Raw genomic sequence first — 14,662 nt, 5'->3', positions numbered from 1 at the left:
TCTGCAAAAGAAGAAACACAATACTATAAGTTGAAAATTTCGGCAGAACCTCCCCTGTACGGGGAGGTTTCCAAAACCTGCAAGAAAAAACTGGCACGATGGCCGACAACCACATATCAAGGGAACAAATACGGCACGATGGCCGATAGCCAGATATATATTAATCCACCACCAACACACCACCACCTCCACCACCATGACCACACCACCACCACCACAACCACCACACTACCACCACCACCACCACCACGACCACACCACCACCACCACAACCTCCACCACCATGACCACACCACCATGACCACACCACCACCACCACAACCACCACACTACCACCACCACCACGACCACGACCACACCACGACATCCACCACAACGACCATGACCACACCACCACATCCACCACAACGACCACACCACCACATCCACCACAACGACCACACCACCACCACCTCAACGAACACACTACCCTCCTTCTCCACCTCCACCTCCACCATTGCATGCCACCACCACCTCGACCTCCACCTAGACCTCCTCCTTCACCAGCATTGTACACCATGAAGCGAGGGAAGGGCATACCTGGACGTCGAAGGGACGTCGGAGGCCGTGGACGGGGCGAGGGTCGTGGACGGGGCGGCGTCAAGGGGCTGGGGCGGGGCACCTCCTCCTCCTCTCTTCTCGGCCTCCTCTCTTCTCCTGTTCCCCTTCTCCTCTTCGTCCCTTTCTCCCACCTTCTGCTCGGAATGGGGGCGGGCACGGCGGACAGCGTGGACGGGGTTGGCGGGTCGCGTGGGGTCCTCCTCCTTCTTCGGTGGCCGGCGGATGGCGCAGAGGTTCTCCTCCTCCTCGGGGCGGGCCGGCCGGTGGGCGTGGGCGGGCGGCGCGGCCGAGGCGGGGCACCTCCGGCGGGTTGAGGCGAGCGGTGGGGTGGGGCTCCTCCGGTGGCCTGCTCCTCCTCCCTCCTCCTCTAGCGGCCGGGGGCCGGGGACGCGCGGGGTGGCGTGGCGGTGGCGACGGCCGGGGCAGCACGGGGCGGGGCGGGGCGGGGCGGCGCGGGGAGGCAAGGCGGCGGCGCTGTGTGTGGTGTGTGTGAGTGTGTCGGCCGGGAGGCCGACGTATTTTTTTTAACCGCCCACAGCTTTGCCGAGTGCCAAGATCTACGGCACTCGGCAAAGAAGATTCCCTTTTATTTATTTAAAAATCTTTGCCGAGTGCTAGGCGTTAGGCACTCAGCAAATAATTAAGTTTGCCGAGTGCCACGGATTGGCACTCGGCAAAATTTTTTTTTTGATTTTGGCCACCAATTTTTTTGGTAGCCCTACAATAGTACCAGGAACCACATATTCAAATTTTGCACATTTTGACTGATTTTTTCTATATTTCATTAGTTTATTCCATTTTGTTTATTTTTTCGGAAAATACGAGTTTGAACTGCAGGTGCATCGAATATTGGATTTGAATGATTCGAAAAATGACATTCATGTTTGTGAGTGTAAGTTTAGGCCAAATCCAGGAACTGACCTGAAATTTCTATCAACTTGCTCACGGGGCAACGCCACCAAATTGCGTGCGAGTTGTTTTTTAATTCCATAAAATGCAAACGAAATCGAAAAAACATGAATGTCCTGGTTTGTAAGCATGGTACGTGACAACGTGCATGAAACTTTCTCAAATTTTTACCACAGCCTACGCATACGATAACACGGCATATCCACAAGTTTCATGTTTTTTCGATTTCGTTTGCATTTTATGGAATTAAAAAACAACTCGCACGCAATTTGGTGGCGTTGCCCCGTGAGCAAGTTGATAGAAATTTCAGGTTAGTTCCTGGATTTGGCCTAAACTTACACTCACAAACATGAATGTCATTTTTCGAATCATTCAAATCCAATATTCGATGCACCTGCAGTTCAAACTCGTATTTTCTGAAAAAATCAACAAAATGGAATAAACTAATGAAATATAGAAAAAATCAGTCAAAATGTGCAAAATTTGAATATGTGGTTCCTGGTACTGTTGTAGGGCTACCAAAAAAATTGATGGCCAAAATAAAAAAAAATTGCCGAGTGCCAATCCGTGGCACTCGGCAAACTTAATTATTTGCCGAGTGCCTAACGCCGGGCACTCAGCAAAGTTGACGGCGTTGGGTCCGTTATGCCTCTGACAATATTTGCCGAGTGCTCTAGTTTTCCGAGGGCCTGACACTCGGCATATTAAGATTTGCCGAGTGCCTATATTTTGCCGAGTACTAGGCACTCGGCAAAATATCCTTTGCCGAGTGTTTTATTTTGCCGACGGCTGCACTCGGCAAACTGAGTCTTTGCCGAGTGCCCGATATTTGGCACTCGGCAAAGTATTCGCCACTCGGTAAATTACCAGTTTCCCGTAGTGTAAGGGCCAAAAACTACATTGTCAGTTTTTTTAATGAATGTAGCTGGATAATTTATGTTTATATGATAAAGCATGAAAAAAATAAAAGCTTGTATGCAGTGAGGCTATAATCAGAAAAATATTAAATAAATCTAAAAAACAGGCTAGGAAGCTTATTGCTACGTTCTGAGGCAAAAAAAATTAAAATCCATTGACTCTTCTACTACTCCCGTCGTTCTAGATTGTAAGTGTTTCTAGCTTTTTTTTAATATATAGCTTTTACTATGTGGTAAAGCTACATACGTAAAAGAACCAGAACGACTTACGGTTTAGATTTACAATGGATGGAGCAGTTGAGACCGTTGCATTCACTCACTCAACCCAAGTCCATGTGCATATGGGTCCAAGTTATAAACATCATCTATCATCTTATATATGAAAAAGGTGTCACGCACGAGGGCAAATTAAGTAGGAGAATTAATGGGCAGTGTCGTCCCCACAAGAACTTGTTGTATCTGGGGAAGACAAGTATCTTAATTGGTGTTAAACTCTGAACTGGGCGCAAGAAGACTCGTGTTCAGGTTTAAAGCTAGAATTACGTGTTTTTTAGACGGAGGGAGTACATGTTATAGAATATGTTCTCGTTGTGATTGCACACGTACGTACGTTGATGGGATAGCTCATCAGCGCTGGTGGCCATGGGCCGGCCAGGGTGACGTACTCCGACGCATGCCGGTGCCGGGGTGCTGTCTTTCTCGGGAACATCCCTTCCGAACCGTTCGTTAATGACAGGTACTAGTAGTAGTACAATAGGTTGTGTAATAGGGTAGTCAACCACTGACGCCGCTGGCGGCGCGGCGCGCACGTGCGTTTTCATATGGTCACTGTTCATTGTTCAGCCGGCGCGCGGAAACATCGCGTTCAAGTTCGCCAGATTGATGGTGGTCGTCGAACGTACGGGTCGTAGCAAAGCTCTTCTGTTCTGCCCGGCCTCGCATCTGCTAGCATTACGCCGCCGTAGAAAAAGGATGAAAAGTGGTAGAAAAAAAATAAAATACCATGCCTCCCCCACTCTAAAGTTGCATGCTACTAAGTCCACGGGCCTGTTCGGCAGGACTGAAAAATACTGTTCCGGCTGATTGTTGTGAGAGAAAAATACTGTTCTGACAGAACGTGAACAATGATTTCGTGAGGTGGCTGGCCAGCCAGCCGAACAACCTGTAAATGCTAATGGCATCATCAGTAAGTAGAAAAAATATTACATATAAATGACTGCAGACAAGAGCAGCCACCAAGATGTGTAAATGCATGCACGCATTCATCTGACTATTAACATGTTCGCTTGCTCGTATACGATTGTGGATTATAAGTTGGAACGGTATTTTTCTCCCACATCAAACCAGTCAGTAGTAAATAACCCACGATCGTTTACGACGAAACGAACTGTATGTATACATCTCAGTATCTGACAATGCATGATGACCATATATCCAAAAGCCAGAAAACAAAGAACCTGAAAAGATGAGGGGAGAGAGGCAGGCCGCAGGCATAACGCGAAGACAAGCGGCCTGTTCGGCTGATACAGTTTCAATTGATTTCGGTTGATTTAATAGTGTTCTGTGAGAGAGAATAAACTGAAACAAGCTAAAAAGAGCAGCCCTTTCAGCGACCACACAGTAAATAAAGCTGACAAATCCAGGCCCAGACAAGACAAATCCAGGCCGCTCTGACCAGGCCCGAAGCCGTCGTCCTTTTTCTTGCTCGGATTCAGATCTCGTTTTCTTGTAGCCTATCAGCCCACGTGGATTGAAATGAAACTTAGTTTAACTCGACTGCAATCCACTTCAACACATGTGGATTAAAATAAATATGTGGAGGCTGTGAAACTTGTCAAGATGTTAAGATATCATATGTGGAGGCTGTGATAAAAAATTGAGGATGTTTCGCACAAGTTGTCACGTACGATGCTTGCAAACCGAAGTCGGCCTCTTCGCGAACTTCGGTTTGCAAGCATCGTACATGACAACTTGCGCGAAACCTCCTCAATTTTTTATCACAGCCTCCACATATGATATCTTGACATCTTGACAGGTTTCATGATTTTCAGACTTCGTTTGCTTTTTATAGAATTTAAAAACATCTCGACCGCAAGTTCGTGGTCATGTTTCATGAACAAGATGTTCGAAATTGGTGGTCTGTTCTTGGATACGGCCTCACATTATACTAAATAACATGAATATCATTTTTCCATTCATTATTCGAATGACTAGCAGTTATAATTTGAATTATCCAAGAAAATTCAATTAAATGAAATAAATTAAAGAAATATAGAAAAAGTCCGAGAAATGTGCCACATTGGAACATGGAGTACCAGGTATTGTCTAAGGACTGCAGAAAAAGTTTGAAGGTGAAAAGTGAAAAAAATATGGCTTGCCGAGTGTCAAAAAATGACACTTGGCTAAGGAGCCTCTTTGCCGAGTGTCAGGAGAAGGCACTCGGCAAAGGATTAACGGCGGCTGCCGGCCGTTAACGGCGGCGGCCCTTTGCCGAGTATTATTGTTTGACACTCGGCAAACCTGGTCTTTGCCGAGTGTTCGGCACTCGGCAAACCACCTTTTTGTCGAGTGCTTTCTCTCTGACACTCGGCAAACAACCCCTTTACCGAGTACCCGATAAAAAACACTCGGCAAAGTCTGGGACACTCGGCAAAGAAGCCGTCTTCAGTAGTGATTATGGGACGGATTTAGACTATTGGAGGACTCCTATTATTAATTATTTACGTAAACCAAGTGCTAAAGTTGATAAAAGTATTATGCAGAGTGCATTCAGGTTTATTTGACACAATAATGAATTGTGCCGAAGAACTGCTAAAGACTTGTTGCTGAAGTGCTCGAGTGATGATCAAACTAAAGTGGCTATGGAAGAGGTTGATGAAGGCATAGTGGTACGCATCAATATGCTTCAAAGACAAAGTGGTTATTACATCGGGCTGGTTTCTATTGGCCCACTATGATTGTCGTTGCTTTCGCTAATACAATGGTTGCGAAGAGTGCCAACGGTTTGGTAATATTCAGTTGTTTCTTGCTGCATTGATGCATCCTATTATCAAGGTCGTTTCGAGGTTGGGGGCTAGATTTTATTGACCAAATTCATCCTCCATCGTCAATGGGACATCACTTCATCTTGGTCACTACGGGTTACTTTACAAAGTAGAATGTTGTTGTTTCTTTGAAGAATATGACACATAAGGAGGTGAGAGTTTATTACTGAGCATATCATATATAGATTCGGTGTCTTAGACATTATCTACAGATCAAGGGATGTCTTTTGTGTCAAAGGAAATATGAGGTCTTGCCGAATTGTATAAAATTAAGCTACTCAATTCATCTCCGTATTATGCTCAAGCTAATGGCCAAGCCAAATTGAGCAATAAGACTTTGATCAAGCTTACCAAGAAAAAAGATTGAGGACGATCCCATAAATGTGGCATGAAGTTTTGTCTGAAGCTCTGTGAGCCCATCGCATATCTAGACATAGTGCCACTAAGGTTACTCATTTTGAGCTGGTGTATGGGCAGGAAGCCATGTTATTGGTCGAAGTGAATTTGAATGCATATAGATTAGCAAAATAAACGATTATCTGCTATAATGTATCATGATACGATGATAGACAATATTTATGAGGTAACCAATAAAAGAATACAAGCTTTGAAGTATATTAAGAGCGACAAGGCTCAAATGGTCACCGAGCTGGAAAACTATTTTACCATTGGGACAAAGAGTAACAAGTTTAGCAAGTGGCTGTGACCGAGCTGGGAAGGTCTATTAAAGTTGATCAAAGTGATATTTGAAAATTCATACATGTTGGAGACGTTCCAAGGTGATCGTCTCCCAAGAACAATTAAAGGCCATTTTAGACATGTCCCCTTCGGCCTTAAAAATCTGATTATAACCAACAGTACCATCAAGGAAACTGATAATGCGATGTGCCAAAGAAACATTAATAAGCATATCAGTGATAGGCATAAGATATTCATCTTCCATAGTAGATCTATATTAAGATATCTAAAATCAATACAAACTCGCAACTTTTTGGAGTCCTTCTGTGTACGTGCACAATATTAGAGATCCACGCCACATATTTGCATGGCTTAAAGAAATCCGCTTCCAACAACTGATTAATTCCTTCTTTAGTGTAGTTATATATTATAAGTTGAAGCTGCACAGTTGTTGTTTGTGAGGCCTGAACCCAGGTTTAATGGGAAGCTGATGCTTAACAAGCTCGCGACTCAATCCTAGAATCTCAATATAATTCCTTCCAAAACAATTAACCTATTACTTGAGAAGCTTGATTAACTTAACTTTATAATCGACTTCCAATTTTTGGTTTACAAACGTCAACCTTGGCACAGAGCCATCCCTAATATCAACCTTTTTCAATGGGTCAGGCGATGTAAAACCTTGTCCTAATTTATTAAGTTCATCAAAATCGTCAATATCCTCACAAACATCGGTCGAAGTCTGATACTGCTCAACACGATGTTTCAACCACACTCTAAATTATAATCCACTAGTAACTACATGAAGATATTGAGCCAATTATTAATCCGCTTCAAAGAAACAAGTACAAAACCCTCTCTAGTGACACTAATGACTAAAAATCAACAAGGTTATGCTCAGAGGCCATACCATCATGCCCCCCGATTGAAGGAGCATTGGCCATGACAACATGGACCGATGAGTGTGTGTGAATGATCTCCACTTCGTTGTCCACCCACAAGATGAGGAACTAGTGCAGACTGGAAGGAACATACTAATTGACATGGATCTAATCGCTCCCGAGAATTAAGTTGTAGCTCCCTTGCACTTGAAAGAAAACAGTTGCTAATGTTTTGCTCCTGATGGTGAACACCATCGAAGCAACCTCCCTTGGACGGAATTGGCTCTCCTCCTACAATGCCACTGATTGTCATATTAGTCTTGATCAACTCCTCATCCATGCCGCCAAGCTTCTTGTAAAGCGAATACGACATCCACAGTCGCTCCATTATCCACCAATATGTTATGGATTAATTGGTGTGTCATTAATATGGCCCATAACATGTAGCGGCTTGAGATGATTCACGGAGTCTTCGGGCTTGTGTCGCAAAGTCGAATTGAGCCGTCCTTGCATCATCTCCCACAAAGTAATAGTCATGACAGATACACCATACTGACATTGGTCCTTTCCGGTGAGGGCTCATAATCGACCATCTCCTCTCTATTGTCCTTAGGCACCTTAGAGGCCGTGGGAACCACATGAGATTCAATGGGGACTGAATCACTCGGAGGCATATTGGTCGCCGCTAGAACAAGCAACCAGCTTGGGCAGTTTCAGTAGCCTCTGTACAAAGCTAAGCCCGACAAATCCGACCTGGCTGGATCTAAGCCGACTCGGCCGGTTTTCTTTGCCTCAACTGACTTCTATGCCTTCTTTGCTGTTGGAGGAAATCAGCAAGAACAAATAGAACAGGAGCAGTATGCGCAAAAAAAGAGAATAAAACAGGAGCAAAAAACCAAAACAGGACACATGCATGCGGGGACTAGCTCGAGCATCCCGTGAGAGAAATAACAAGACAAAAATCAGGGAAATGCCTGAAATGACATACCCTAGACATTGCCTGGGAGTCGCCTTCGAGACGCCTCACCTCCCGCAAGCGGTGGATAAGACTCACCGAAATGAAGAAGAAATGGGTGCAGTTCCCAGAAAATAAAAACCAGAGCTGTGTGTGGGTGTCTCTCACTAGACAAACAAAACTGCTTGCACGATGATAAGACAGAACAAAGCATCCGATGGATGAGATAAGAGTGAGCAGATTCCAATGGCTGGTAAAACGCGTGAGCACGGACAACAAAAACAACCGGTTGATGTTTAGCTTTTCCCTTATTTTTCCAATGCTTCGGTGAGCACCACCTGCACGCCTTTCTGATTCCTGCTGCCTTTGTGTTTTGTCCGCGGACACGTTTGAACACAAGTACACAACCGCGATGTTGATGTTCAGCGACGAAGCGCTGGGACTAGCCGTGCGCGTCATAAATTTCTTCCTTCAAACAGCATTGTGTCACGTGTACATGTGTATATTCAAATGCAAAATCAAACTCAAAATGGACCGAGATTTTTCCCTCACAAGGAGCGTACGCTTTCACACGTACGTTGTTGCCAATTGCCGCTATAAAACTCATCCCCGGGCATTGTATCACCCAGAGTATTATTCCCTGATCGTTGGTCGATCCAGCTTCATTCGTCGGCGGAGGCTTTGATGAGCGGTTCGCCGGCGGCGCGCCTCAACGCGTCAATGGAGGCCGCAGCCACCACCGGGAACAGCGCCTCGTCGTCGGCGGAGGCGCGGCGGGTGGAGTCGTCTGCCGACGAGGCGGAGGAGGAGGTGTCCGGCTGCGTGAAGACGGCGCCGCCGTGCTACGACGTGTTTATCAACCACCGCTGGGTGGACACCCGGCACACGGTGGCGCACCTGCTGCACGACCGGCTGCTGCAGCTCAGCGGCGGCCGGGTCCGCACGTTCCTGGACAGCATGTCCTTGCGTCCGGGGGACAGGCTGGTGGAGGGCATCAACCAGGGCATGAGCCAGTGCAAGGTGGCCGTGGCCATCTTCTCCGAGCGCTACCTCGACTCCGAATTCTGCCTGCACGAGCTCGCCGCGCTCGTGGAGGCGCGCAAGGTCATCGTCCCCATCTTCTACGGCGTCAAGCCCTCCGCTCTGGTCCTGCCGCAGGCCGTCGTCCACACCCACGCGCCCCGTGACGTCGAGCGCTTCAGGGTCGCGCTCCGCGAGGCCAAGTACACCGTTGGCCTCGCCTACGACCCAGCCACAGGGTACGTAACGAGCCGACCTGACCTAGCTACTCCTAACAATCTTCTATATGGGTCCATGCACGCGCCATTGAAATTCTCAGAGCTTGCTCTGACCTCTGCCGCTCTGCGAGCATTGTTATGCACGCATGCAATAATAATACAATTAGCTCGGAACTAAGGGATGTGCTATAATTCAGTCGCCTCAAACAGGCTTCGTCTCAGGCGATGGATTCCAACCGTAGGATGAGCATCCGATGGTCATTGTGTTGTTTTCTACCTCAGGTCAGTCACCGTTCTTCTTCCCAAAGCACGCAACCACACCGCCGTCGCCACCGCTGCCCCGCCGCGGTGTGGTTGGGTCTCGCCGAAGCGGCCGCGGACACGAAGCTCCATCAAGACCCTACCGCCCACGGCAGCTTCCTTCTTTCTCTTCCCCCTCTGGCCGCTGCTATGGCCATTGTCGCCCCCGCACTGACCTGGCCCGACCGCCTCCTCCGTAGCCAGAACCCTAATCGCCGCTCTCCTGCCGTCCCCATCGCCTGGCTGGCCTACCTCTCCCAAGGCCCTTCTAAGCCCGCCGGAGTTGAAGAACAAGAGAGAGAGAGAGAGAGAGTTAGAAAGAGAGGGCGCCGGAGTTGGGAAACCCTAGCCACCACCGTCTTCTTTGTCGAAGCGGGCGCGTGGGAGAGGATCGCCTTAAATCGATTTCAGGCACTGAAGTATAGGAATTGTGCGGAACTAATTATACTTGTCCAATAATAGATAGGTGGGGAAAAGGGATTTGCTTAGACCACAGCAACACCATTGTACATAAAAAGAGCTGTTTCTTAAAATCGTTTTCTATTATTAATGGTGATCTCTGGATCTGCATGCAGTGATTTGGCCGAGCTGGTGTCAGCGGCAGCGAACGCGGTGATGCAGAGGATTGAACAAATTGAGAGCATGCGATGACGATCGTTCCCACTTAAATTTCCAGGCAGTGATTTCGAAGCTGCAGTTTTAACAAATAATGACATGCACATCTGTAAACGCGGGAAAAAAAATTGTAATCATGTAATGTATAAATAGATGATTTTTTACAGAAATCTGCTATACGTCTCACTGCAATGTCAGTCGTTGCATGTCGGAGTTGGATTCAGACGTTTTGTCTCTCCTCGCCCATTTTTCTCGCTTTGGTCTCTGGGTTACGTACGGACGAAAACGGTACGGATATTTTTCGACCGTATTCGAGACCGAATCCATTTAGAGGGGTTTGGATATGTCCGTATCCGAGTCCGGATATTCAACATCCGATACCGTATCTGTATCTGAATACTCAAATCACATATTTATGATGTTGATATCCAATTATATCCTATCCGGCATGGTTCACACTATCCGTATTCGAATCCAAATCTAAACAGAAATATGAAAACAAATATAATATCAATGTAATATCAATTATATCCGTCCGTATCCGATCCGTTTTCATCCACAGGGTTACGCACTTATGCGTGTGTCGGTGTGCACACGCGCTTGTGCACCTACGTGATTCATGTCGTTGCTCCATTTCTTTTTCTTTCATGATCAATGCATCTGGATCGAACTACTTGAAGCTAGTATATGCAACGTTTCAAAAAGTAGTATATTAGGTTTTACACTTTAGCTTCTTTGTCATGACAATGCATATACCAGCAACATTACGTGTATATAACTACACATATAGTACACTTCGAGTCTACGACTACATGAAGGGACACTACTGCCGGCAATTTCAAAACCGGTAGCGATATAACTACTTGCTTCGAAACTGACAGTTAGTATCACTGCCGGTTGTAGTTAACAACCGACAGTGTTATGTGCTCAGTGCTCTAGATCCAGAATTTCATTTACCATAATGATACATACGAGATGTTTGGACGGACGGATGCCTCCGTCCGCTCATTTCCGCACCCACTCAATCCTCTCGCGCCCTTACACTACTACACAAAATCTTTTGGGAGGCGTTTTCAAAACAAGCTCCAAGGCGGTTGGGCCGACTGTCCGCCTCGGTTATTTGTGGTAGGGTAGCTGGTCCAGCAACCACCTCTGTTAATGCTTAACCGAGGCGGATGACATAAGAGAACTGCCTCGGTAAACCGAGGCAGACTTCTTAACAGGCCCGCCTCCAAAAAAATAGTCCATTTTCGAAGGCGGGGCCCGTCTCAGTTAAAAGGCCCGAGGCCAACTCAGCAGCCCACTCCAAACCCTAGGTATATATACGCAGCCCCCTCTATGTTCACCCTCCACCTCTCCCTCAACCAGCCGCCGCTCCCACCCGTCTCTCTCCCACGCACGCGCACCCCTCTCTCTCCCACGCGTGCACTGCTCTCCCCCACACTATCTCTCGATCCCTCCCTCCACTCTCTCTCCCTCTTCCTCCCTCGGCCTAATCCGAGCAGGGTAGCGGCGCCCCTCCTCCACAACAGGCTACGGCACCCCTCCTCCACAGCGGGGCCGAGCGGCGCACGGTGACCATCGGGGCCGGGCGGAGCACGGTGGCGCGCGGCACGGGGTGGTGCTGGGCCGGTCGACGCACAGTGGCACGGGGCCAGGTGGCGCGGTGGCGCGGGGCCAGGCCATGGAGAGCACGGGCGAGCTCGATCCGGCGACTAGAGGTATGTAACCCTTCCTCTGCGTGTTCCAGCTCCTCATTCTCTCTCCATCTGTCCTCTTTCCCTCACTCTCTTTCTCCCAGGGATCTGGATTGCTGGATCGAGCAGGCGAGGAGGAGACCGGCCACGCCGGATCCGGCGAGGAGGCCTGCCACGCCCGGATCCGGTGACGATGGTGTCCTGCGTGCGTCCAGGTTGCTGCATGCGGCACGACGAGCGACGGCGGAGCCAGTTGCGGCTAGTGGGCTGGGAACGCGCTCGCCAGCGGGCTCGGGAACGGGCTCACCAGTGGGCTCGTGGATTTTTTTTTGTTTTTTTTATTGATTAACCGAGGCAGGCATTCTAATGTGCTCGCCTCCATTAATATATTAACCGAGACGGGCGTTCTAATGTACCCGCCTCATTTAATCATTTAATCGAGGTGGTTGGCCAACCGCCTTGGTTAAGGTCACGATTAACCATGACCTTTGGACCGAGGCAGTTGCCTTGCCCGCCTCGGTTAAGCCATTTCGTCTGCCTCGGTTAAGATTCCTGTAGTAGTGTTAATTTCCCCTACCGTGGCATCTCCGCACCCGCCGCACCCAGGCCACAACGCTCCTCTGCCAAGCCGCGCCCCGCCCCCACGCAAGTCACACGAGCCACGCGCCCCGCTGCCTCCCTCTCCCTCCTCCTACTCCAGCGCGCAGCGTCACCAGCCCGAGCACGAGCTCAGATCCACGCGGCCACCCTCAGCGACCCCCTTCCTCTTCTCCGGCCAGCCACCCCCGGGCTCAACTCCGGTGCTAGGACATGCACGACCCCGAAGGCGGCCTCGGCGTGGGTGCAGATTCGACGCCGATGCGCGGCCCTGCTGTGGCACGGGACACACAGCTCCGGCACGGGCGCGTGGTGTTTCCTCGGTCCATGCCTTCCACCAGCTCCCCATCCCAGATCTGGCTGCGGCCGTGGTGGATTCGATTCTCCTCCTATCCGGGGCAGCAACTATGGATTAGAGCCGGTGATCGATGGAGTCGTACTAGCCATTCGTCTGAGAAGATGTGCATGTTGCAAGCGTTTGTTTCAAGTGTTTTAGAGTTTTCATAGGTATATTGCAATTGTTTCATGCGGATGTTACAAAAGTGGATCGAGATGTTCCATATGTTGCAATGGTTGTACACGTATATTGCAAGCTTTTGTTCCCAATGTTTTATCTGTGTTTTTTGGACGCATGTTGCAATTATGTTTATCTGGATATTGCATATGTTCCACACATATGTTGCATGTGTTTTATTTGGATGTTGCGTATCGTTGCAATGGTTTTCAAGTGTGTTTCAGGTTTGTTTTTCAAGTGTTTCATAAGCATGTTTCAAGTGTTTCAACCACCTTCAGACGCATGTTGCAACCATTGTATTTGGATATTTCAAACGTAGATCGGCTTTTGCATCTCTCCTTCTCCCATCTTCTGTTGCATCGTCTCTCCCGGAGCCGGCAGGGCATCCATACGAACTAGGGATGGGCGATGGGTGCGGGACGAGGGAGCTGCGTGCATCGACCGCAAGCGAGGGAGCTCCGTACGGACGGACGCTGCCTCTAGAGCAGGATGGCACTGGGCGGAGTGTGCTGCGTACGTCACGGTTTGGGAGCAGGGGTGCAGGCGCATGGTGACTTGGGCGCGGCGGGCGGGCGCTCTCCTGTTGCGCGGGCGCAGCCTACGTGAGGGGGCGCGGCAGATGCGTCGAACGGGAGCCGCGTCCGGACGCAGGCGTAGGGTCGGCCGTCCAGGCGCTAGGCTTGCCGTTTCATTTAACTTTTGTTGAGTGCGTATGTTTTGGTCCGCAACCATTTAATTAATTCTGACTAAGTCCACCCACGCATTCGCATCCTCTCTTCTCCAAGTTCTTTTCCTGACTCCCTTCGTCTGCCTTTCTCTCTAGCACTGCTCGATGGTAAAGAATCGAAGGGCACGATGGCCGTTGCGGCACATCATGGAACAGGGCACAGGCGCACAGCGACGGCGAGCTCATCAGTGTGGGCGGGCCCGGTAGCGTGGGGCGGCGGCGGCAGCAAAGCCCGGCCACACCCGGTGCTCCAGGCCTGACCGCACGGGGCAGTGGTGGCGACAGCAAGCTTGGCTGCATGGGGCTGCTGCGGCGGTGTGTGTGGGGCGAGGGCATGTCAGGATTCAAGATGAACCCTGACGATAACTGAAGAGAACTGGGGAAAATCAGAAGATTCAGAGGAGAAGTAGCAAGAACAGCAAGTTCAGAATGGGAAACAGATGGACAGAGGACAGGTTTCAATAGCGAGAAACAGAATTCGGTTACAATCGTTGCCTCTCTCAGTTCCTGAACCGAGTACTTATACTATTATATGGCCTTGGGCGCACCAAACAGGCGCACCGCCTTAACCGCCTGTTCAGCCACGTACGCTCTGAACCGGCCTTCTCTCCTATTGTCGGATCAGCTACAGGAGCGGCCTTCAGTTTCTGACAGGGCAATGGTTGGCTTGGTGGTGCATCGGCTGCGGTTGTGCAGGAGCAGCACTGCGACTGCGAGCCTGGTGGCCGGGCAGCGGCGGCAAAGCCCATCGATTCGTGTGGGGCTCCAGGCCTGGCTGTGTGTGTTGGCGGTGCCAGCGGACATGTGTGTTAGAATTGATCTCATCCGTCTTTACCCAACGGTTGAGACGAACCCCTTGACCACGTCCTGATCGGGGACGTTCAGCCATCTAGTGGCTGGTGGGCCCCCGTTGCACAGTGCCTATAAAGAGGAGGTGGGGCAAACGGCTCTAGACACGAGGTTCACTGCTACAGTAACAGCACCACTGTC

The 14,662-nt window shown here is 49.2% G+C and overlaps 1 protein-coding gene across 1 annotated transcript; it reads left to right on the top strand.

The window, feature by feature from the left end:
* Positions 1-822: 822 nt before the first annotated feature.
* Positions 823-10,173, top strand: LOC136543465 (probable 2' cyclic ADP-D-ribose synthase BdTIR). The gene is made up of 3 exons (XM_066535903.1): positions 823-1,083; positions 8,645-9,243; positions 10,098-10,173. The coding sequence occupies exons 1-3, from the start codon at positions 823-825 to the stop codon at positions 10,171-10,173; spliced, it is 936 nt and encodes a 311-aa protein (XP_066392000.1).
* Positions 10,174-14,662: the final 4,489 nt, after the last annotated feature.

The sequence above is a fragment of the Miscanthus floridulus genome, chromosome 3, assembly GCF_019320115.1.
Source record: "Miscanthus floridulus cultivar M001 chromosome 3, ASM1932011v1, whole genome shotgun sequence".
NCBI lineage: Eukaryota > Viridiplantae > Streptophyta > Magnoliopsida > Poales > Poaceae > Miscanthus > Miscanthus floridulus.
Note: the sequence above shows the minus strand (reverse complement) of the source record. Positions and strands in the feature narration are given on the sequence as shown.